General features: G+C 34.4%; 1 protein-coding gene across 1 annotated transcript in view; it reads right to left on the bottom strand.

Moving 5' to 3' along the window:
* Positions 1–19305, bottom strand: part of LOC143236786 (uncharacterized) — a 42257-nt gene extending 22952 nt beyond the window's left edge. The window contains exon 1 of the mRNA XM_076475343.1: positions 19159–19305. Coding sequence (XP_076331458.1) covers positions 19159–19162 — 4 coding nt within the window. The 5' untranslated portion in view covers positions 19163–19305. The remainder of the gene's footprint in view (positions 1–19158) is intronic.
* Between the last annotated feature and the right edge of the window lie 7318 nt (positions 19306–26623).

Genomic DNA, 26623 nt, shown 5'->3' with positions numbered 1-26623 from the left:
AGACAGAACAGTTGCTGTTTAAAGTCAACAACACCATATCCAAAACTTTCAACATATCTGCAAGTGTTTCCACAAGAGTCCATCTTGTCACCACAACTATACATTCTTTTTGTCAGTAACATACCCATCCTGAACCTACCATACACTCTTTTCATAGTATTCACATGATACTGCTGCTTGGAGCACCTTGCAAAACCCCTTAAAGCTGCCACTAGAATTCAGAATTCTTTAGATATCATTATCAGATGGTATAACAAGTGGAGAGAAATTCTAAATCCACTTAAAACAACAGGTGTAATTTTTCTGCTTAACCTTAACAAACATTTTAAAATGCTAAAAAAAAGTCACAATCAAACTCAATGATAAGGAAATAAAAATATGTTCCTTGGCCAAGTTTCTTAATATAATCTTGGATAGTCATCTCACGTGGGCTGAACATTTAACTCATAAATAAAACCATAAATAAACAAATTGCTCACCTAAGCATCATCACAGAAAGGAATAAAGAGTGTAAACCTCAAACACATATAAAATATTATTCACCATATATTCCTCTCCTAACAACCACCTTCATCTGTTCAAACAGAATTACAAACAAGATCCAGATACAACAGAACATAGCTCTAAAACTAGCATTAAGACTTCCTAAATTCCTTCCAATAGATTATCTGCATAGAATATGTAACATCGAAACAATTAATGAAAGACTAACCATCTTAGTGCTCAAGTACTTTGAAAAAAGTGGAAAAAAGGAACTCCCTAACAGCTGCTCTTCACACAACAATAAGTGCACCACATAAAACATTACTACATAATGCATACCTAGTCATGAAAGAATCCTAAACACACTCAAGGGGCATTACTAATCTATTTGTATGGTTTCTTTTTCAGCTCTGGCCACAGGACAAGTAGAATTTTCTGTGCCTGTCTTGTGAAAGTGGGTTTTCTCAGGGTTCTCCCATTTCTCCCCCACATCTAACTCACTGGCTCTTTTAGACTTTATGATCCTAGTAATGGCATTGGATTTGCAGATCCTAGCCATCAGGTAGTCCTGCTAAAGGGTCTGTTGATGTGATGTTTTTCTGAACATTGTTGACTTGCTTCTTCTCATCATCTCTGTACAAACTCCACACCATGAAAGCTGTCATCACCATCATCGACATCTATGACTCTGAACTTGAGCTTCACCCTGCCTCTGCACTCTTCAAACATTTGCCAGGGCTCATGACAGATATTTACCTGATCCTTCAATCAGCACACACTAACAACCATGGACATTATAAATCATCAAATCCCTCAACATTTCTAGAGCATATTCATAGGTGGGGTGAAAGGGGATAACCATATCACTAAACACTCCAGTTTGGAAAAGTGAAAAGACTTTCCTAAAAAGCTAAATACCTGCCATGGTATTTGACTTGGTATACTATAATCATAAAACACTGATGAGACAAATCTTACACAAAACTGAACAATTTCCTGCCAAAAAGAAGTAAAGAAAACTACTTTTTTAAATAAGAGGCATCACGAAAGGCATTTGGATTAAATTTTACTTAGGTTGTTTTCTTCTTATATAAGGTGTAAAAAATAATGTCGGTCTTTTAAAAGATTTCAATTGGAACCTAACAATGGAGGATAGAAGTTTATCTGAAGTGATAACGTTTTACTTAGACATTCAAGTAAAATTACTGAATTTTTTTATGAGGAAAATTTTATAAACATCCTAACAAGGTGTATCCTAAACCTCAAAGGGAGCTTAAGTGAGAACATGGTAGGATGTTTAACTATTATCTTTCACACATTGTCCAAAACTAAATTATTTTATTAAAAAACAAATAATTTTAATGTTAGCTCCTGATATTCAGATGCTGTGAGACAGAATGTACTGTATATAAAATGGAATAATGAAATGAGTTGATGGGTGATAAAAGTTAGGTTCAGAAAATAAAAATAAATCAAAATAGCCAAGTTTCTAAAAACAACAAACAAAAACAAAATGATAATAGAAATGGTCAAACAAGACAATCAGGGATAAGTGTTATAAAACAGTTTAAATCAATAATCGAGGAAAGTAATGTACATGGATACAAATTTTGATACTTGTGCTAGAGTTTGGTAATCTTTACCTTTGAGCAACTTGAAGCTCTGTTATAAAATAAGCTGTGTGAGTGTTTATGTTACAAACAAAAACTTAACTGATAAGGACACACGACAGTGTCACAAATGTATCCATATAAACTTATTGTTCCATAAACAAGCAATAGTCAGGGGCCATTATGAACATCACTAGAATAGTATTTCATGATTTTTTTAAATCCCTTGTTAGTGACAAAATCTAGCATTTAACAATTTTTGCTTACAACACATCTGAACATCAATGTTTCAATGCAGAATATGTTCATTGTACAAGTCACAAGTAATTAATTTCACCTGCTTACCACACAGATATCAGTTCAATAAATAATGAGATAATTAAGATTGCTGAAAACGTAAAGTATATAGTATCAAAGAAAGTGAGTAAAAACTAATCAAAGTGAACAGATTCAATAATTATGTCCAACCCAGTTTATCACTTCACATAAGAAGCAATGAAATCAGCTACTACAGCTGTGGTTATGAAGCACCTGATGGTTACACCAGTTAGTACTGTAAACGTCAACATAATAAAGACCCAACTGAAGAAAACATTTAAGGATAAGTTTAAATGAAAACAATGAAAACTCATTTGACTTTGACTGTACTCTCTAAAAGTGGGTTTCTGTGAAAGCCATAGGTATACTGATGGAGTAAATTATTACTGAAAATGGAAAATTCTCAAAACATGGTTTTATTTTTTTATCATAACTTGTTACATTGAAAATGAAAAGTGAACACATATACACGCATACATATATAAAAAATGATGCATTTAACATAAGGACGACATTGTTCTGTAAGTATAACATGACAACTGCTTGTCTACTATAGACTTGGCTAGTTCAATAAAGACACACTGAGTAATCCAAATAGCTGGTTATTAACACACAAAGGTCAATTATATAAGACAGTTCATAAACACTGGACCAATGATATTCACATGCTGAGTAGTAGGTCCAACAAGCACCAACAGACTGAATATAAGAACAGTACAAATTCAAACGACTACTAAAAAAAAATTCATTACCTAACTATACTGTATCTCAGCATAGGTCACTGTTACACATTTACAGAACTTGTTATAACTGTACACCACAAGCCAATCAACAATGAATACCCTGTTCATCCGAAATCATATGACTATTATGTTATATACTGTAGTTTAAGCTCATACAGGATGAATGCACAAAATATCAGTTATCACTAACAGAAGTTGCATGTGTAATAATATGATAATACATTTAATGACCATATATCAACAGATATTTATATCTGAAGGAATAAATAAGGATACCTTAATTTCTTACAAGTGTATATGTCAGATTGTTTATTAAATAGTGCAATGTTAAATATACATCTTCACTGAAATAAACACTTATTACTATTTACTTTGCTTAGTATAATTTGTAAACCTAATGATCCTGCTTGTACATATACTTACACATCACAAATTCTTTTTTCACATGTTGACTCACGGATCTGAAAATTTGCAATATGTTCTGACAGTGGGGATTTTTGTTTTTACTCCAAAGTTTTTATGAACTACGGAAGACTTTGACAACAGATCTAAATTATATATTGGATTACTTTACATGGTATTGTGTTTGTACCTACTATAAGTGTCACAAGTTTAGTTTCACCTGACAAATAGGTTGGTGGATCTATGGGTAAACTAGGGATTTAGAATGTTGGAAACAATGACATGAATGAGCTTTTTGATGTTTTCATTTCCTCTGTTGTTACACGTGAGAATGGTAACAATATTTCTAAACCTAAGATACTGATGAAACATTTTAAAACTGATGCGAATCATTTAGATATTAACCCTTTCACAATAGGTCAGAGGTCAAAGTCCATGTCATCAAGTTTGTTGATTTGAATTCAAAATTTTATTGAATTACTATTTTATGAATTTATACCAATAAGTTTGGAATCAAATATAACTCAAACTTTAATATTACATGAGTTAATTTCTTAAAGTAAATTTTAAAAGAACAACCTAAATGTAAATTTTAATGAGTTATGTAGTAGGTTAAATGCAGCACTGCTTAAAATTATGTGTTTTTGATGCTAAAATAGTAAGTCTAGTTTCAGACAAATTAGTAACTCAAATTACCAATATTAACAAGCTAGAATACAAAACAAGAACTTCATATCTTTCTGTTTTCTTGAGATATGACTTATGTACTGAATCAAATTGTAAGCTCATTCACCTCTGTTTTTGGAAATTTTCCCTAATATACACTTGCTTCAATGTATGACAGGAACAACTGACAGCTTAGAATGTTGTTTCAAACCAAGATTTAAAAAAAGACAGGTTGTGTTTTAGTCTGCTTGAAGTTTCGTATCTTTTTTTTAAACCTCAGTATATCTCAGTTACCAAGCCTAACAAATTATAATGGAATTCTACAGTAACATTATAGTTATTTATGGTTTAGTGTTTATTCAACTATATATGTAGAACCTAAAAAAATTTTTGTTTGATGCCCCTCCACGTGCAACATCCAGCAGCAACTGAGTTCAAAGTTTGTAGCTAGAAGATATAATTGTTTGCTTCACTTCTTTATTGTTATGTATTTTAAGAAAAATAAGTTAAATGATTTGTTTCTAAATAGTAATAATCTACATACATACAGGGTGCTCGGAAAGTCACTATGCACTTATATATTTATTAACAGACGTTTCAATATAGAATACAGGAGGTAAATATGAATGACAATTATAAACAATGTTGAAAGTGACCCCCGTTGGCATCAATACAGGCCTGGATCCTTCTTATTTTGTTTCTAAACACCGCTATTAGTTACTGGCTTGAAATAGACTGAATAAAATATGATTACAAAACTGCACAGTGACTTTCTGAACACCCTGTATATAATAATTGAAATATGACTGTATATTACAAAATACTAATCCATTAAAATACAACCAAGACAGGAAGACTATAGGCCAGTCTTATATTATTGAACACATAACATCAGTGCATGTGCAATGCATCAATCCAAGCCATTTAATGTCAGTTAGGTATGACTGAAGGTTAATATAATAAATATATGTATAAATATGTAGCATTATGAGAATTAAGCTACTTAGACTAAATATTTATATTTTCATGTTATATATGTAGTCATTTTAGCAGTAGAAAAGCTTAACTTATATTTATTTCCTAATATTTTTTTTTATAATGGTTATGAGGTTGGTCAAGTGACAGACCCCACATAGTTAAGGTATGGAAAATAACATACTGTCTTACTGAAAACAAACATTTGATATGTATTTAGGATGTTTTAGAGATTATATAAATAATATTGGAGATTTTGGGAATGAATAAGTTTTTTTAAAATCATAACACAAAATCACCTTGCACTATGACTAGTAATGAAATTGTCTCAATATTTTCACAAACAAATCTTTAGTAAAAATACTTCATTCAAAATCTACCAAATTTTGTGAAGATAGACAAGTTTTATCAAAATTTATAGTGCAAATATTTAGTGTGTGCAAAAGTGTTGATGAACTTGTATATATTATATCGAGCCCATTGCAAAAGGATTAATCTAATGATGGTAAATAAAAAAACTGAAAGATTAAATGACAGGTAAACATCAGGACTAGACAATGTTTTCCTGGTTATCCCACATTCACTCAGGCAAAGCTGTATTATAACTAATCATTGTATCATATTATCATGCTGTTGCATATGAAATGTCAGATTTTTAAAGGAAATTGTGAAACAAGTACATCTTTTGGTGTTTAATTTAATTAATCAAAACAAACCCTGTTAGATTCAATATACTTCTGCCAATGAACTATAGGTTTATAAATGACATCTATAAAGGCACTTTCAATTGACCTTTGGTTTGCATTTTTTTTTTCTTTAACAAATATATAAATGTTTAAAAAGTGATAATATGTATGGAAAAGATCTGGTGAATATGATGAATGAGGTAAAGTTTCATACTAAAGTTCATTCAGTTTTTGGACAAAAATGTGCAAGAAGTGAGGTCGAGCATTCTCAAGAAGCAGCATGCAATTGAATATTGCTAGATATTTTTGTAACAACTTTGTGATGCATAATTCAAGTTTACAACAATATTTCTTTGCTAAGATTGTTTTTCCTGGGTTTGAGAATGAATAATGGATCACACTCGCTAATGACCACAAAACACTGACCATAAGATTTTTAAGGTGAAGACCTCATTTTGGCACTTATTCATAGTCAAGCCACTGTCCACATTATTGTTGATTTTTGTAAATAATTCATTTTTCATCACAGGTGACAATTCTATGGAAAAGCAGGTCATTTTTATTACGAGTTTGGAGTGAGGAACAAATTTCAAGTCATCTTGTTCGAGGGTTTTCAGTAAATTCGTGAGGGACCGATTTATCGAGCTTTCTCACCTTACTAGTTGCTTCAAAATGTTGAGAAACCATTGAATAATGAACATTAAGTTGGCAAGTTCTCTCACTTTTTGTTGGGTATTTGATTCAACTAAGGTCTTCAATTCTTCCTTATTAGTGGCTGTCTGAGGTTGTCTCTAAGGCTCATTTTTAAGGCTTGTGTCACCAAATCAACTGTGTGCTCATTAGTTGTGCCATTATCAAATGTATAATCGATAGTATGAGCTATTGTTGTCCCACTGTGACCAAGCTTGAACTCAGAGAAAGTTACATGTATATCAATTTTATCCAAGGTGACAAAAATCAATATACATATGATTTAGTTCCCGAAATAAGAAAAAATAAAGTGAGCTTGAAATGAACCAGATGATATACTATGTTATTCTGATAAATTTACAATAATGCTTCTCTTTCAACTACTAAAAATTGAGTTTCAAGTTTGCACATGAAATCCAACATTTCACATGGAACAGCCTGAAATATAGGTTTGGGTGTACTCTGAAAGATTTTTATCTAAGTATATTCAATGCTTATATATGAGACTGAATATTGATATGATATCTAATCTATATTACACTAACAGATGGCAGCACAAGCAAATATATTTGTAGTTGCCTTACTACAAGAAAATGAGATGCTAATGGAGAGAGAAAGCATGTATTTTTCTCCCAACTCATGTACCACTCTGTGTCACACCTTGTTCCCAAATCTACTATACTACAACAAATACCTAACTGAATATGCTACAGATTTTAAATATTTTTCTGACTGCTTATCACTTTACTTCATTTTTATAGTTGTGTAATTGTTTTTAAAAGTATAAGACATTTAATTCAAAAAAACCTAAATATATTATTTTCCATACACTATTCTTATTTTTAACGAGATATCTCAAGTTCATTATAAAACTTTTTTCCCTCAAATAATAAAACTGATAACAAACTATTACAAAATAGTTTCACTTTCTCAACATGCCTAATTTAACAAAATTAAAAATTTTTTTTTTTTGAACTTACTTGAGAAAGAAAAAGGAAACAGGTTAAAGGTCATATATGTATACCTCCATTACATATTGTTAGTAGTTCAGGAAACAATGAATGGGTTGCTGAGATCTAAAAATTCTCTTGACCCAAAATTAGCAGTAGCTACATGGACATGCCAGTGGAGCTTAGTGTTTTGACAGTGACCATCAAGAAATAAGCTGTAAATATTAGTGAGTCAGTACTTGACAGAAGTTTAAGAGGGGAATTAATGATTTATCAAATAATAAAGGGTAGGTTTAAGTTTTACTTTTCTGCATGTGCAAGGACAGCCTTGGTGAATGAAATTATTCCTTATTATCCAAATGTTAACCTCTGTGAGATCATTTAGTGAAATGTTACAATATAAAACAGAGTTAGCATGAATCATTAAAGGCAAATCTTAATTTACTAACCTGTTAACTTTTTTAAATGTTACTTATTATCTGTATAATGAATATAGTGGGGACTTTTAATTTTTAAAAGGCTTTTGCTTATGTGGTACAATGGAAGATTAAATTTAAAAAATTACACTGGAGAAAGACTACCTGATTGGACTGTAGGATAGCTGTTTTGGCTGTTACAAAAAAGTTGGTTGATTTAACCAACCCTACATCTGCAAAACTATACATACTACAACTCTAATTTATGGATTGTATCTTTTCAAAATCTGACAAGCTTTTAGTAAATGTTACAAGTCTGCAAAAACTGGATTTTTTAATAAATTATTTCTATTAAAGATTTATCTGTAAATTTCCATAATTTTTACTGAATCAGTCTGAGTGAAAGGTGATTTCCATGATAAGAATGAAATTACTTCTTATCTTAAAGTTTTCATATTTCAATTTTTGGTAAAAGTTAATGTTTTCCTACACTGAAAATGTATTTTCAATAATACTTAGCTCTTCTCAGACTTTAGCTTTATCCTGATGAAACTTTCTATTCTTTGCCCATCTAAGCATTGGTGTGAATCTAACCTCACTTGCTCTAATCTTTACATCCCATTATACTGCTCATATGAACTTAAATCTTGTGACTTTCTCCACCTATGTCAACAGTACTTCTATATCAGATTTGTATATAAGCTCCCCATTATTACTTCATAATCACTTTTTGAGACTGTTCAAATTAACAGACCCATAACCAGCCATTCTATGGGAAGGAAGTGCAGAAGAGTGTGAAAGGTGATAAGTTTTATCTAAGTATGCTTTTGGTACAGGAAAACATGCCTCCTCTCATAGTTTAGCCAAAATCATAAACTGACAAGATGGAAGGGCCAGCAAGGGCAAGTTCACACGGAAAAGAGGTGTGCAAAATGAGACATAGTAATGGAACATCAGTGTGATTCACACCACTTCTTGAATATATATGCATACTTTCAGGTCATGCTAAATGCAATTCTTGGGTAGTAAAGACTGATTGGCCTTAGAGACAAAATCCTAATATATTTAGAAGAACATGATTTTGTCTGGGGCAAATGAAGTCCCTCACCTTATATTTGGAATTTTGGGGTTGTGAATGTGTGGTATAAAGGTCAGCTTACGGTCAACTTTGTCTCAGGGACTACAGGCAGCACAACTTCTCCAATATGGAGTTCAGGATCAGGATGAATACCCTGTTAGTGGCAAAAGTGGATGCAAATGGTTTTAGAGAGAGAGATGAGTTAAAGCCGTTTGCTGTGGTCCACTACAGTAAACAATTGAGAGTGGTCTGTAGCTGCTGCTCAATATACCTCATGTTCAATGATTGACATGAAATGTGAAAGTCGACAACATAGAGTCCATTTGCAACAGTGATGGCATTAATTTTTATACTGAAAAGTGTGACACTCAAACCACAGCCCTGAGGGACCCCAAGTTCCTGTACAAAAGAATGGGAAAGTGTTGAACCCACACGAACTTGGAATCTCCTGTTCATTAAAAAAATTTAATTAACATGGATAAATGGCCACGTAACCCATATATGGAGGTCTCACAAAATGCCATACCTCCATGTTGTGTCATAAGCCTTCTCAATGTCAAAGAATATTGAAACAAGATGTTGGCATTTGAGAAAGGCTTTTCTGATTGATGTTTCAAGTCGAATTAGGTGGTCTGTGGTGGAGTGCTGTCGTCGGAACCCACACTGAATGGGCGAGAGGAGGTTGTTTAATTCGAGGAACCAAACAAAACGAGCATTGACCATCCTCTCTAAGGTCTTACAGAGACTGCTCGTCAAAGCAATTGGACGGTAGTGTGAAGGAATCTTGGGATCTTTCCCAGGTTTAGAGAAAGGTAAGATAATAGCCTGGTGCCAGGCATCAGGAAAAACATTCTCCTGCCAGATCCGGTTAAAGACAATTAGAAGGACATCAAGAGAAGCAGGAGAAGGATGGTGCAGCATGTCACAGTGTACATCATCAGGTCCAACAGATGTACTGCCAGACCGATGAAGGGCCATTTTCAGTTTCACCAGTGTAAAGGGACAATTATAGTAAAAAAAACAGTCGGTTCGAAAGGAAAGAGGTGAACGCTCTGCCCGAGCCTTGAAGGCCAAGAAGGTGGAGGAACAAGCAGAAGTGCTAGATATCCGGCAAAAACATTCACCTAGAGTATCGGTGATGCTCTGGACATCAGCTACCTCTTGGCCATCAGAGTGTAAGATGGAGAGGGGGACACAATTGTAGTGCCCATTGACCTTCCGAATTCTGTCCCATATGACCTTGGAACTGGTGGTAGAAGATATGCTAGTTGTGAACTTAATCCAAGATTCCCTCTGGCTTTGACGTCTTACCTACCTAGCATGTACACGGGCCTGTTGGAAAGCAATGCAGTTCGAAAGTGTGGGATATCTACGGAAAGTACCACAGGCCCGTTTTTGAACCTTCTGTGTCAAGTGGCAAGCAGGATTCCACCACGGATGATGATATCGTGGAAAACATGTCGAGGTTTTAGGAATACACTGAGCAGCTGCTTGTATAATACAGTCAGTTACCATTGCCACACAGTTGTCTATTGATGGCTGATTCACGGTGGCAGAATCAAGTTCTGCGAGAGCAGTGAAAGTAAACCAGTCTGCCTAATCCAGCTTCCACCTGGGCACACGGATATGGTGGCATCGACCATGGCCAGTCTCTCTCAAAAGGATGACTGACTAGTGGATTATTGTCAACCCTCCATGAAAAATGGGAAAATAATGAAGGGGAGCAAACCAAGAGATCAATAGTGGTAAAGGACTGACTTGGTGCATGAAAATAAGTGGAAGAACCAGTATTGAAAAGAGAAAGATTGTGATCAGAGAGCATACGCTCTACAGAGCGACCCCTCCTATCAATAACCCAGAGGGGATGATGCCCATAAAAGTCCCCCAGGATTAGAAATGGAGATGGCAACTGTTCAATGAGAGCATCAAGGTCTGATTGATCATATGTCTCTCCAGAGGACAGGTAAAGAGAACAAACAGTGATGGTATGACCCAAGGAAACACGGATGGCTACGGCCTCCAAGGGTGTGTTGAGTGACAAAGACAGGGTGGACACATGCTGATCAACCAATAGTGCCACCCCTCCATGTACTCATCCATCATACAGCCTGTCATTTCTGTACAGAGAACACTGCCAAATGGTGACCGTATCAACAGGTTTTAGAAATGTTTCTTGTAGGGAAAGACATGCAGGATGGTAGGAAGCAATCAGTGTTTTGATATCATCCAGATTAGAACGTAAACATCGACAGTTCCATTGTATTAAGGTGACCATTTTTAATGACGGGTAGGTGAAGTAGCTGGAGAACCCTTCTGTTTATGACCACGTCTTTTGTCCTCACTGTCCTTATTCGGAGGAGGTCTATCAACCTCCATGGATCCTGCCCTGGGTCGATTGGGTGAGTCTTTGTTGTTGGAAGGGAATTCCAGTGACTAAAGATGCGAATGAAAGATTGTTTTGCATTGTGGGGTTGGAGAAAAAGATGTATCAGAAGAAATGCCTGTATTTCAAACTGAAGGATGTGAATCTTGAGAAGTGTTGGACTGTATGGGAGGAACAGAGATGGGTGTAGAAGTCGATTCATCAACCTTTTTAACCATGGAGGTCAAAAGGCTTTTCATTTCTTTTGAAAATGATTCTCTTGGAGGTACAGAGAGATCTGTCTGCACTCCCACTGTAGTTATGGAATAAAGTGCAGCAGCATATGTCCGAGATGGAGTGGCAGACAGCAATTTCTGAGCCTCAGGATAACTAATGTTATGGGTCGTTTTCAAACGCTTCACCTCTTTTTCCTCCAACCATTTTGGGCAAGAACGAAAGTAGGAAGGGTGGAAACCATTGCAGTTGACACAATGTGGGTCCGTGTGACACTCACAGGCATCGTGGTCCTTGCCACCACAACGAGCACATGTCAGGGAACCACGAGTGACCGAACCTCTGACACTGGAAACATCGAAGAGGATTTGGAATGTACGGCCGTACCCTGCAAATTAGATAACCTGCCTTGATGGTGGCAGGTGCACGTGGCGATGTAAATGTCAAAATGAGAATATTTGTTGGCAGTGTAACTCTGTCTTTGAGAGTGTAGATGCGCCTCACTGCAGAAACTCCTTGAGTGGAGAGACCAGCGAGAATCTCTGACTCGGGAACATTCTTCAAATCCCTCTCAACAATAACTCCTTGTGATGAATTCAAGGTAGCATGAGGGGTAACCTCAATAGGTACATCCCCAATTGCCTTTGAATTCAAAAGGAGTTCACTGTGTTTGGATGTGGATGTTTCAACCAATATGTCTCCAGATCAAAGCTTCTTTACTGACTTTGCCAGCAAGTCCCTCTAGTCCCTTCTGAATAAAAAATGGAGACATTTGCCCTAAAGGTTTTTCTGAAAGAGAATGTAATATAAGAAAATGGAGTACAGGTGTTACAGATGTTGAAGATTGTTGCTCAGAGTCTTCAAGACGTGGTTGTTTACCTATTGACTGTTTTTTCACTATTTTATTTAAATCTTTTGTTGGAGAATCCATAGGAAAAAAGGAAAATTTTGGTACCCACTGATCCCAACCACCATGGAGCCCTACAAGGGGATGCACTACAATGTCATGCAAGGACATTACAGCAATGCCAGGGTTTCGTGAGCACTATACCCAAAATCCAGCATCAGACACAATGTCCACAACACCCGTTGAGAACTTCCAACACTGGTACTTGGTTGACTCTAGCCCAAGTGGACCAGCCGAATGACCCAATGGGGGCCACCCAAAAGCCGCCCGTCTACAGGAATTCAAGGCCAAAGTGGTGTGTTTGGGTTGGACCCCTCAACCACCAGGATCCTCTCCTCCCCTTCACGGGTCGCACTGCAAACATGTGGGTGGATGTTTAGATCCCAGAGAAGGTAAACTGAAAGAACAAAACCTTCCCTGGGAGGTCCCCTCACCACGTACAGGAATCCACACCTAGGAGTTTAGTTAAGGAAAATGTTAACTTTCAAAACATGCATACCATCCACTGACACTATAGCTAGAATCCCACAATGAGAAGGTAGAGGGGCCAATGTAGGCTTCATCTTTATGGAAAGCATCTGCATGGGAAAGGAGTGTATCAAGAGAAAAAAACAGTACTAGAGTGGGGAAACTGCACTACATTTAGAACAAGTATGCTCTTTGCTTGGAACTTAGTTTCTATATGAAAGGTGAAACAGATAAGCCAGTCCAAATCAGATCATCAAGGTTCCACAACTCATTGTCCAAATCAATGGATTATGGCATCTATATTCACATTGGTACCTAGGGCAATTGGATCATAATATTATATGTACATCCACAGAGTGATAGGTTTCATGCCACCAGAATCACAAATGATAAAATAAGCAATACCTGTGTGAACAAACTTTCTTCTCCACCTCAAGAAGCCCAAAAGGCAATAACGGAGGCTCAGAATAATGGGATTGTGTATGCCAACTCAATCAAAGGAACAAAAGTTATCCAAAGTGAAATTATGAATATTCATCATTACTCCCCAACCAAGTGGACAAGGAGTATTCTGACTGTCTCTGGAATTATGGAAAGAACATGAAACCTATGCTCAACCCAGAACCTAGGATGGGATCACCTCTCAATCAGTATTTTGGGAGGGAGAATATGAGGAGTGGGTAAAATATGTTGGTGAGTTGTAAGAAACATTATTCTGGAAACTGTGCAATAGGTGAAACAAGTTCCCTACTTTTTAAAAAGCAAACTCATACTGATTCATTCAACCTGGAGACTGGCAAAGACAGAAAGGACCTCCTTTAACTTTACTCATGATTATCAATGAGTAGCAGTCCATAATAATCTAATACCATCTGGAAAATGCCTAGATGGTCTTATGAGACATCCCATTTTGACAGAGCCTATTGCAACCTGTAGTAATTATAACAAAAGTGGTTGCTAGTGCAGAACTGAGAAAAGAAAGTATTCCTGCCTAGGAAACACCAGAGTAGAATCCAGTAAAAAATAAAGGGAACATGGAAATGAAAGAGAAAATGATTGAATAAAATACTCACCTCTGGTTAAAGTCTAACAAATATGGTCAAAACAGCTATAAAGGTAGTCAAAAATCCTCAGAAGAGGAAACTGCCAGGTCATACAAGTAATGAGATAAGAAAGTATTAAGCATAGTCCACATACAAGCCCATACAGTGTTTTTCAGAGAGCAATTCAACCTGGTGGATAATGATATAAAGATGTAATGAATCTGGTGAAATGTGACATGCAAAAGATTCCTCCCCGTTATGATAATCTATTATAAGCCACATGAATCAATTTGTAAAGCTACCTTGTGAGGGTAATGGGAATTAAGTCATGGGAAATAGAAGGATCCCAATGAATGAGCAATCAGTTCTCAGTACCTCAAAATAAGTTAGTATGAGCCACATAATACTTAAAGGTTCTGATAGGACCTAACAAATAATCAGGATTGAAGTGGTTATAAATGGCTGATAAATGGATTAAAGAGAAGGATCTTTCTCCTTTCCTGGTTACCAGTATTGGGAAGAAAAGAACTACTGTGGTAAAGCAAGAGAAATGTAGAATGATAAAAAGTCCTATGCAAATGGCAACTTCAACTGATGATGTCCACAATCCAACAAGAAAAAAATACAATTTAAGAGAATTGTGAAACAGAGAGCATGAAGCTGAGAGCTCAAAAAGTTGATGATGTAACACATGTAAAACAACTGTAAAATCACAATTCCATTAACTGAAACGTTTGGGCCAAAGAATATGAAAGAATTTTAGCAGAACAGATAAAACTGGGAATTCAATAAACCTTCCAACATTTAGAATATATAAAAATAGTGGATAAGGATGCCTTATATAAAGCCACTGCAGATGAAGCAAGAACATTCTCAAATACCCAAGTCAAAAATGGAATATATAATAGATACTTTGAATGAAGAGGGTTTAACTTCCTTTTAAGATACCACTAACAATAAATATTCCATTTCTGTTGATAAGCTATCATGGTTGGCCTACAGAGAGATATAGGTAAGTGCAGAGATACTTTTGAAGTTATACACATGTCAGGCAAAAAACTTCAGAATGTCTGACCAAAGTTTTCTTAACTAAGACTTCCAATATGGAAGAGATAGAGGTGGATGTGCCTGCAGATACTGAAGAAATGTATACCATGCTTGAGAAAGATAGCTATCAGCCAGCAGGAGACAGAAGTAAAAGCCTGATGGCCACTCATTCCATGGCTTGAAGCCTGATGAGAGTTGGCTGAGTGGAACCTGAGTATTGAAACACACACCCAAATAGATGAGATATTTCACTGATGGCAAAATATATTTCTCCAATCTGATAAGGAAGCCTGCTTTTGTTGCTTCTGAAAGGAGAATCTGAGTGTTGTTCTGCTAACTGATGGGATGGAGCCAGAAAGAGTCAGTTGTCCATATAATGACGTGCACACAGGCCCAAGGAATGCAAGTGATGAGAAAAAGCTTGAACAATTCTGAAATAGACATAAAATGTTGATGCAAGGCCAAAACCTGAGAAATATCTGGGAAGATTCTGCTATGGGAATATGAAGATATGCATCAGTAACATCAAACATGGTCACCCAGAGCCTTAGTGCAAAGTGCCATTGAGAGGTAAGAATAAATCCCATTGTGAAGAGAGGAGGATCTAAAAACTGGTTAAATCAATATAGATCAATTGTTGGTTATCAGTATCCTGTCTTCTTGGGTACCATGAATGAATGGGAATAAAATCCTGGAAAATGGGATTGACCCTCTCCTTTTATATGAACAATTTTTTCATTGCCTGTGAACAGAGCTCCATTCACTGTGGATATGTTGGAGATAAAAGGGCAAAAGGTTGAGCAGACAATGGTGAAGGTGAGGTAAACTGAATGACCAACCCTGAAGCAGCCAAAATATGGGGTATCTATAAATTTCAGGTGAAAAACTACAAGTGTCCATGAAGTGAGGTAATCATGTTCTTGCTTCTCTAGACCCCATAATAGTCACCGATGCCATCATTTTCAATCTGAGCTGAAGATTCTTCAGAAAATATGGATGAACCCTATTATGGGAACTAACACGCCTGGAAAACACTATGGGCTAATACTCTCAAATTAGACCCAGAAAGACAAGAAGCTAATTTTGATGAAAAATGTAAATGAATGTTAACAATTCATGATTCTAATGTCTCTGGTATATGGGGTGGAAAAAAAAAGAGCTTCCTGTAACTCCCTGAGGGCAGATGACAGTAAATGAAACCTTTTTAACAAAGCATCTCTACCCAATAAATCCCAACAACAAATCAGCTAGAAAATCAATGAAAGAACAAAGTTAAACGATCTGACTAAGAGACACATCAGCAAAATCTCCAACTCATTCTTAAGTTGCTGAGGGGAACAATGATAAGCTTCAGACAAAAGTTAGATTCATGATAAATTCCTTATGGTAGTTGTAAGAGTAAGTCAAATACAAGAAAACTGTAATATGTTAAAAGTGATCACAGGTTCCAATGTAGACATCCACAGGCCCAAAAGTTGTCCATCTGTTGAGGATCAAAATAGGTTTCTTCCTGGCAGTAATGAGCCAAAGTTATCCCATCATGTAATTGTGGACCAAACTTCCTAGCATTAGAGGGAGGAAAACCAAGCAGTCACTTACTGTTCTTTCTACTAACAAGGAAGGAATCAAATACAATAGACGAGACCTTGAAAACCTCATAAACCTAAGCTACCAACTGAAGAAAGGGGGGTTTGAGGTGGCTGCTCAAAATAAACCTCTATTGAGGCTCACCTAGAAAGAGTTGAAAAAAGAATATAAATTATTGCCAGTCATTCCGAGGTCATTTGCCCCACCCCCACCCCAACAAAACAATAACAAAAAAAATACACCTCAGAAACCCTGGAGAGATGCCCTTCATCTGCACTTATATCTCCATCTCGATCATATCACAGACAGCTTTGACTGATAGTAATTCCTCCCTTGGCTGTTGACAATCACAATACAGCAGAGGTCCTACTGACCTCTGTAGTAGAAAAATAATGCACTAATTCATGCCTCTTGGTTTTTTTTTGGTTACACAATGTATAATTATAAGCAAAAAGTAACTATAATCTCCCAAAGTAAATATTCACAACACTATTGTTGATAAAAACCCATGCTGAGTGATACTCTATAGAGATGAGGTACTTATATACAGTGCCTAAATAGAAGGTGCATTGAAGTTGGTGAAGAAATTTGCCTAAGGCAATCGAGTTGGGTATAAAAGACTGGAGAAAGCATTCTCATTACTTAGATGGGCAGAATGGAAACCCTGGAGACTGAGAAATAGTTACATTATCAGCAGAGATATGTTTTGGAACAGCTTTACTTCCTGGGTGAAGCATTCTCCATACTTCTATCAAGGATTCCTTTCATATTGTTGTGGTTTTTCCTTGATTTATAAAATACTTCAGATTATACTTGGCAAAACACTGTAGTAGGTTACTATTTCGTATTGCATGTTGCAGTACTCAACTAACTTGGGTAGATTTCTACAAGATGAGATGATCAATGATCCTGAACCATCAATGGCTTCAACTGTAATTCTGATGAAGGACACTAATGGGTGCTATGCCTTGTCTTAGAGAGAGCAAGAAGTATAGCAGCTGTTACTCTAACAGTTAATTATCTTACTGAAAGATGCAGTATGAAATTGTTTAAAGGACCATAAATAATGTAAACCTAATTACCAGTTGTATTAAAGCATAGTAAACATTACTGAAACTAGATTTGTAAACAGATCAACTATGTGGTAATGTGGATTATTCAATGCATTTAAAACAGTAGTTAAAATGTTTGCATTTTTTATACACATATTTTCACACATGTAAAGAAAGAATAAAATAATTTTGTTACTAATTTTTTTGGCAAGTGATAAATTTCTCAAGGACTTCCTAAAATGTTAACTGAAGCCCCTGCTAATTTTAACAGTTTGGATTCCAACAAAAAACCTAAATAATATTGATCATTATCATAACTCTTACATGTATCACTAACTGTACTTCTGAATTTTAATAATTCATTCCTTTGAAACAGTGACCTAAAATTTGATTTACTTTAAACTTTGTAAAGTATGTGCATTCAATTTATTCATTTTATTTTCCTATGGTAATCTTGTAACATGTTTATTACAAATTTTCACAATATTTTATTGTTTCTTTAAAATTTGAATATATCTTACTACAATATTACTATCATTATTTCCATCAAAAAACGATAAGTTCTGTACTCCAATGTTCTATTTAGGATGCTAAAACTAGTATAACATTTTAAAATGTTAAGATCTTAATCTCAATGAATAAGAATAGATGCTTAAAAATAATAATTAATTAGTACTTTATATGGATTAATTAAGTTTCAGTTTCTACCCAAATTTAACAGTAAAGTTTTACATTTTACAAAGTACTTCATTAATAAACTCAAAAATTGCCACTGTCCATTCATTTTCACTTTCATAAAATGAAATCCTAAACGTTACATAAAATGTTTCTGTTCCATAACATAATATTTAAGTTCCTGATGTAAAATATCTTCGCATATTTTACAATAAATTCATTTCTTGCCACACACTAAAAAAAACGAGCTTTATATTATCAGTTCATACAGCCGACATTTGCCGTAATTCAAAATAGCTTTCTGATTGGTCCAAAGCTCCCAGCTGAATTTTACGACAACTTTAACTGGTTCTCACTAAATAGCTTGTGTTAACCCTACTTTTGGCTTCCTTTCTTTGCCAGCTTTTATCTCTTGGAGGAGCGGCGGCAGAGCCCCCCATTTCATGAGAATTTATACTCGATATTAAATTCAAATAACTACAATTACAAGCACTTTACATTAGCAGATGACATTAATTTTGAACAACGAATACTATATTACCTTAAAGAGCTTATAATTACGTAATTTGGGTGAAAATTTTGTTTTGGAAGAAACAAACTCGAGGAATGGCGGGAAAACATGGTACCTTTGAAGTACAACAAAAATCATTTATGAATAACTTACATTGTTTACATTTTAAAATACAAACAAAGAAAAACGAAATGCCTGAGTTAATTCGTTGTATTTTTAAAAAATGAATGGTCAATTTTATATCAATTTACTTACCCATAATTCTTGAATATACAATAACTTGCAAAACAAACTATTATTACAATTAGTCTTCACAATCTCACAGACGCCAAATTTCATGAATCTATTGTGTAGGCTCTTCACGCAGGCGCTGTAACCAAACATACTGTCTTATTGCTGCATTGCCACCTAGCGGTTATTTAACAGGATGGGTTTCAAATTTTGTTTAGTTTTAGTTCTAGGTGAAAGGAAAGTGGAAATCGATGTGTAAAGTTAAGGAAAGGAAAATGAATAATAAGAGTTTGGTAATTTTTTGTACTATATACAGAGTTGTGTAACTGTGGAACATTTGTTAATTAATCACTAATAATAATAATAAAGGTATGTAATACAACTAGGAATTATACACAAAATTTATAAGCTAATTTTTTCAGTTTTGCATATTACTTATAGTAACTTAGTAGGATTTTATTATTATATTAAATCGGTACAATGAAGTTGGACTTTTCTACTCTTGTCATTAAGTAATTAATAATGAGATACACTACAGTGAACTGGTGAAAATTCGCGAGAATTAGGAATGAAATATATATTGCACAGTTGTTTAAATAAACTAAAAGTAAAAAAAAAGTTATTTTTAGACTTGATTTGTAATATTGTGATATTTTTAATGCTATTGGTTTAAACACTATTGCTTAGACTAGAATTACAACTTGCACTACAACAGTGTAACTTAAATGTCTTCACTGCATTGATCAGATAGTTTTTCTCAGTCTGACGATTAATATGGCATATTTTAAATACAAATTAATAAAGGTATATCTTGTGTAAAGTTAACAATACAATTACCACTTAATGAGTTAACTTATGTGAAAAAAAGTTAATTTTATGCAAGTTATGGATCATGTAAGAAACTGAGTGATGAATAAGTATGATTTTTTTCCTGTTGAGTGTTCGTTTGTTTTATAGTAAGAACACACTGGGCTAGCTATTTAGGAAAATGAACTAAAAATGATCTTGAAATATAGTTTACCAAATGTATACAGTAATAGATTGTTTTTAATGAAGTTATATAAACCAGTTAACTGAAAGCATGAGCTAGAAAGTTACTATGTAAACTTAAAGATCACTGATAAAAAATTTTAAGTAAGGTACATAAATATTATGAAAGAAAAGGTTAATTGTGTAGGTCTGGCTTTTTTTTGTCCCCACTGGCAGAGATGAAAATGAAGTTGTGCAACAGTGAAGTTTTTTTAGATTTGATTATGAGAGAGAATACTCGGGTAGATGGGGACTATATAAGGGTGTTGGAAAGAACATGGGACGATTGAAAGATGTTAACTGAAATGTGTGTCAAGGTCCACTATCTTTATTAAAACTAGTCCATGAGAAAGTAATGACAAAGTTGCAATCTTTGATAATGTATGACTCAATAGGAATCAACACTGTTATGATCCTGTATCAATACTGTGATTGGATAGTTTGTTACTACTAATCAAGTCAAACCATGGCTAAATCTGTCTATCATCCTTTTAGTTTATAAACTGCTGAAATGAACTATGATAGTGAACAGCCACCAACACACTTACTATATTGTGCTCTGATGTTTAAAATATCTGAGTCAAATGTTGGCCACAACTTCATGAAAGAAAGGCTGACACTACCATCACACATAAGTTGAAGTTAAACAAATTACACCTCTGATGTTTAAGTCAAGAATTTTAGTGTGTAATTGCTTGGAATGTTCAAGAAGAGTTAAACAAATGCCTGATGTTGATCTTAGACAGTCGTACTTAATTTAATTGAGCAGTTGATGGAAGAGCATCTTAGTAACTAGTTTAAGTTATGGCTGAATTACACTGACATTTCAACCTGGTGAAAATAGAGCTAAGCAAGGAGTCACACTCAAAGCTTGAAAGAAGGGTTTCACCAAAATATTATCTACTTATGTAGATGATCTTTGCTGTTTAAAGGAAAGGCATATTCCACTATGGTCAGCAGTTTGTGAGGATACCCTTTTCAACAAGTTTATCAAAGTACTTCTAAGCAAGTCAGTGTTACCTCACCTGTATCTGAGAGACATTCTAAATGTGGAAATAGTAGCATTTGGAGTGAAAAGGTTTAAGGTGATAACCTGAAACAAATTTTGTTTAGCTCTTATTAAATTTTGATTTATTTAACTTGTATACATTTTCATATGTTAACATACATTGGGTTGAAGTTTTTGTGTTCTTATCACTATTTTGTTTTAACTTGAAGTGCAAGATTTATTGTTTTATAATTTATTTTTTATTGTTTCTTAATTGTTAAATATTTTAGTGTCATATTGATTTTTAAAATTCTAAATACATAGCCAAATCTATTACTTACATAAATCTATTTACTACATATTTAGCTGATGAAAAACTAAGCATGTTGAGATTCTTCAGAGTAAACATTCTCCTCAACAACTTATTGACACCAGTATATCTGAATAATTTAGGGCTCAAGTTGCTATATTACTCAGCAAGGAGCTGTAGAATAAATATTCTCAAAATTTTCAGTAAGCATGCTCATGCCATCAGCTTTATATTATGAAACCCATTTTCACTTTACATATAAGATTCCAAATTTGAAATTATATCTTTTTGCAGTACCTCATTGCTTACTATCTAATATTCAATGCCCTAATTATTTTTTTTAAACTAGCCTTATATGTAATTCAAAGTAACTTGACAAGACCAGACAATTTTTGTTAAATCATGCTGAGTATTGTTTAACAAATTGTACTTTATTACAAGATCATCCATTAAGTGATCCACAACAGCATATTCAAGCATCTTTTTAACATTGGTAGTCAACCCTGTAATTTTCAAAGTTTTGCCAAAGTCTTCCTCATTTCATAGATAAAAATTAGAATAACTTTCTAATCATGAATAATTTCTCTTTGTAAGTAACTTCAAAAAAATGTTACAATCATATCATTTCAAAAGGTACAATATATATATATATATATCTTTAGAGCTAAATACTTTACATTTAAAAACAGTTATGAAGGTGAATTCATGAGAGTTGCTTATTTCAGTGTAAAAGTAATCACCAAATGATTAACAAAATTAATAGTTTTTACTTCATAATCAAGGAATCATAAAATGACAAATGAAACACTTAAATAGTTTATATTAAACATGTTAGACAAAATAAGAGAGTGCTTTATTTGATCAGCTGGATACAAATAATATTGAATATATTTGTCAAGTTCTTGCTGAGTAACTATCATCAGGAATTTTATAAGAAACATTGTTTTTTTAATCTTCCAAAGACATGTTTATTATTTGACAATGGTAAAATATTGTGAGCAATTTTTTTTAAATTTATTCAAAATTAAAATCAGAAGCCAATTTTATAGAAATTATTAGCTGCTTTGGTAATCACAGTATCTAGCAAATGATGAAAACAATCAAAGGACTGGCCCTGGATGCTATCAAATACATATCATATTTTCTTTGCAGTTTAATTATGTTTTGTATATTTATAAATTTTAAAAAGAAACTGGTTAGTTAATATCAAAGACACAATAATAAAGCACATAACTGTTCTGTATTGGGCAGATTATCTTTCAACTATAAATGTTTACAACAGCATAGTGTTACTGGATGATCACTTAAAAAATGAACTGTTACGTTTCCAATCTCATAACATAGTGAAGTCATGGTTAACATACTTCATGTTTGTTTAAAAATCAAGATGCCATAAAATGTAACATTTGTTTGAAAGACTATATTAATATCATCCAAATGTTTAGTTGTGTAAAGATTTAGCAGGTAAATAAGAAAGACAGCAAAAAAAAAAAGATTAAAATGTCATTACTAATAAGTTTTAGTATAGAATTATTCCATGACAAATCATCAAATAGGTGATATCTACCTTACCACTTGTAATTTATGATAATTTCTGTACACAGATGTTGTACAAATCAGAAAATGAAAATAAAATTTTTACTCACTAAATATTTGTGCCAGATTTGTTGGAAATTGCATAAGGATTAAAAAAAAGGGATAAATCTTTTGAAAAACAAGAAAGTGTTTGAACTTTGATTCTTAGTATTAAACTAGCAAAATTGAAAATCATAATTTAGCAGTGTAAGACTAGAGGGAAGGCATCTAGTCATCACCACCCACCGCCAACTCTTGGGCTACTCTTTTACCAATGAATAGTGGGATTGACCGTCACATTATAATGCCCCCACGTCTGGGAGGGTGAGCATGTTTGGCCTGACACGGGCGCGAACCCGCGACCCTCTGATTACGAGTCGCACGCCTTACGCGCTAGTCCATGCCAGTCCCCTAACATATTTAAAGGGACTGAATTATTTTCTGTGGGTGTTATCCTAATGTGCTTACCACTTTCGTGAAATCAAAGAAATGGTTCTGTTGCTCTGGCATACCAAATTTTATCTTTCATATTTTTTCTTTGGTAGCTCAAGTATCTCACTATTCTCAAAGTGTTTTATTTTACTATATGAAACAGCTTGAGGCACAAAATTTCTTCACAGCTCTTTTTGTAAGAAAAGTATCTCTCAGCTCCCTCGCTTCTTATTTTTCCAGGTCTTTAGTCTTCTGATGAATAGTGTGTGGTATATGAATATATCATGCATTTCGTCTATCTTCTTGTTGTATTACAATATTTATTTAGAATTATTATTTATTAAGAATATGTGGAGGTTTAAGACACACAAATTAAGTTGATATTGTTTCAAGATATCTGGGTTGTTCTTGTAGTAGGTAATACCTGTTACCACATGTGGTGAACATTGCTTAATATTTCACTGTGTAAGAATGTCAACAGCAATGTCATTCAGTAGCTACTAAGTTAATATCTAGAGGTTGTGGCCCTACCTATGCTATAAGAATGAACAGTCATGGGAGCAATACAAGTTGCTCTAGGTAAATATAAGGTTTTTTGTAAACAAAGGAACCTGAGACTTAGATGGTTTGGGACATCGTTCTGAAGTAAATAATCTTACATATGTTTTAAACTTGAACAGTTGGAAATAGAAGTGATCATCAAGTGCAAGAACTCTGAGTACACACTGTGTCTGTGTTTAATTGTTCAGTAAAGACTGTGCATTTAGTTCTACTTATCTGTTGAGCCCCATTATTCTTTTTAACATCAACTAATTAAATAAAAATTCTATAATTAATATCTTGAATAAATTTCCAGTTATTTAGCAGACCTATTTGATAGCTTGGACAAATGTCATAGGGTAGCTAGGTTGTAGAAAATTTTGATGCTATGAATGTAGGATATCATCACTGTGGAGTTTGCTATTACTTTACTTTAGTGTGTGCTGCCCTTTACTTAAACTCTCAGGTTTATCAAGTACAAAAAAAAAATGTTTCTAATAAGAGAAATTGCATTTTTGACTGCCAAAAGAACTTATGGTCCACATGGAGTGTCAGTTGCAAAAGAGAGATGATTGTATGGGAGAGTTTTCTGGTATAGAAATCCTGTTTTGGATGTTGAATTTCTGCCAATGATCTGATGGTTCTGATTTCAATCTTGTTGAAAGGTTATGACCCAAAAAAAGGATCTGTCAATATCTAGTACATCCAGATTAGTCAGTCAAGTTCTTTCCCTGAGGATCAACTTTGATGGGAGGGGAACATGGACTGATAACTGTTGTAATTTGTGACCTGTTCAGTCTGAAACCTTTTGCATGACTGCAAGATACATCACAGCTAGAGTGATTTAACTCTGATCAAAGCTGTGTAAGAATTACAGAATGAAACTGGAATCACTATAATAAACAATGCTAACTAGATCCTTCTCATCAGCAGTAGATATAACACATGCCAAACTATGAAAATTGTGGGTCATGAGAAGTGGTAAACCTCCCTAAACTGGAAAGTATAATCAGGAGTTATTGCTAGCTGGATCACCTAGACCTTTTAGTGTTTCTTCTTTGCTCTGCCAATGATATTGCTAATATCTCAGGCAGGAGATGATCAAGAATTTGGAAAGGAGAATTTCTGGCCAAGATCCTGGGTCTTTGTAAGTAAAATGAAACAGATCACTCCAGTGATTCAAATGTATTGCAAAGGAACATTTGGATAATTTCCTAAAATGTCTCAGGCATATAACTGCTTGGAATGTATGGATTAAGAAACACACTATTCTCCTTAGACTCCATCAAGTAGTCAGATGAGTAGCAACAATGGGAGTGTGCAAAAATTCATAATTGTGTTGTTCAAGAGTTTAAAATTGGTGAAAAACAAAGCAATTTATTAGGCTAAATTCAAGGTCAGAAGGGAGTGTTACTGGTAGTTTGATTACTTTTGTAAATTATTTTCACTATTTGGATGGTGAAGCTTATTCTACAATGGCCTCAAAATATTGTAAAGATATCCTTCTAGACAAGTTTTTAGAGGAGCTACCCAGTAAGATGGTGCAACATCACCTAGGTGTGATAGATCTTACCCTTGCAGCATCATCTAAGTGTGAGAGACCTTCTTGTCCTTACTGAATCAGTTTCTTTCATGATGTAATAATAGTAAAAAGTAACTTTGCATTGATTCCAAGAGAGGAAGAAGCCTTTAGAAGCAGCTTCAATGACTTATCTAGCAGCCTTTCCTACCCAGGCACCCATTTTGTGTTCAAATGCAGTCTAGGATTAACTGTTGATTCCCACATTTTGGCAGTGTAATGCAGCCTAATTGGTATACAGTGAACAGCAAGAGCTATCCTGATTTTCTCATACTTAATATGCTGCAAATTTCTATCAATGCCTTTGTATATATACAGTGCATTGTGCTGCTTTTGAGAAAACTGCCTCTATCTTGTGGCCAGTACAGTATTTTTCTAATATATTTTGAATAAAACCATCACTCAGCCAGATTTACACAAACTGTTTTCTGAAAATGGATGTAAACTAGATGTGAATGGAGAATTCATGCTCCAATTATATCTAGGAGGATTTGCTTACAAAGCAAAAGTGGTAGGTGCAGATCTTGCTTATATATACATTTTAGAATGGCTATACTACAGAGCTTATTGGTTACTGTAATAATATAATTTGAATAGAAATTAGGAAACGAGACATGGGTGCTCAAGCCCATGTCCCCCACCTATATCACCTTTTACTGCCTGGACAGTTGTGGGAACATGATCACTCTCCAAAGTAAAGATGAAGAAGGAAAAAGGAGGTATTATCACTTAGGGGTAAGTTAGTTAAATAAACTTACCTCTTGAAGTTGGCATTCAAGCTCCCATTATGGTGGTATGGCACTAATTAGTAGCCCAGTAGTCAAATTATACCAGTATAAAGGGTCTCAAACAGTTATCTAAACTAACCAGTATTATTTTGATTATTTTATTACTTAATTATCCTCCATGTCCAAAACCTAGGGTGCATTTTGTATCTTACATTGTAGCCTGTACCCTGGGGATCCTTTCAATTAGTGCAGTGTTTTTGTTTATAACAAGTTATTAGTCAGAAGTTTGGATTTGCTGTTTTTAACAC

Source organism: Tachypleus tridentatus, chromosome 13 (genome assembly GCF_004210375.1).
Source record: "Tachypleus tridentatus isolate NWPU-2018 chromosome 13, ASM421037v1, whole genome shotgun sequence".
Lineage (NCBI taxonomy): Eukaryota > Metazoa > Arthropoda > Merostomata > Xiphosura > Limulidae > Tachypleus > Tachypleus tridentatus.
The sequence above is the reverse complement of the archived record's forward strand: the minus strand, read 5'-3'. Positions and strand labels throughout refer to the sequence as shown.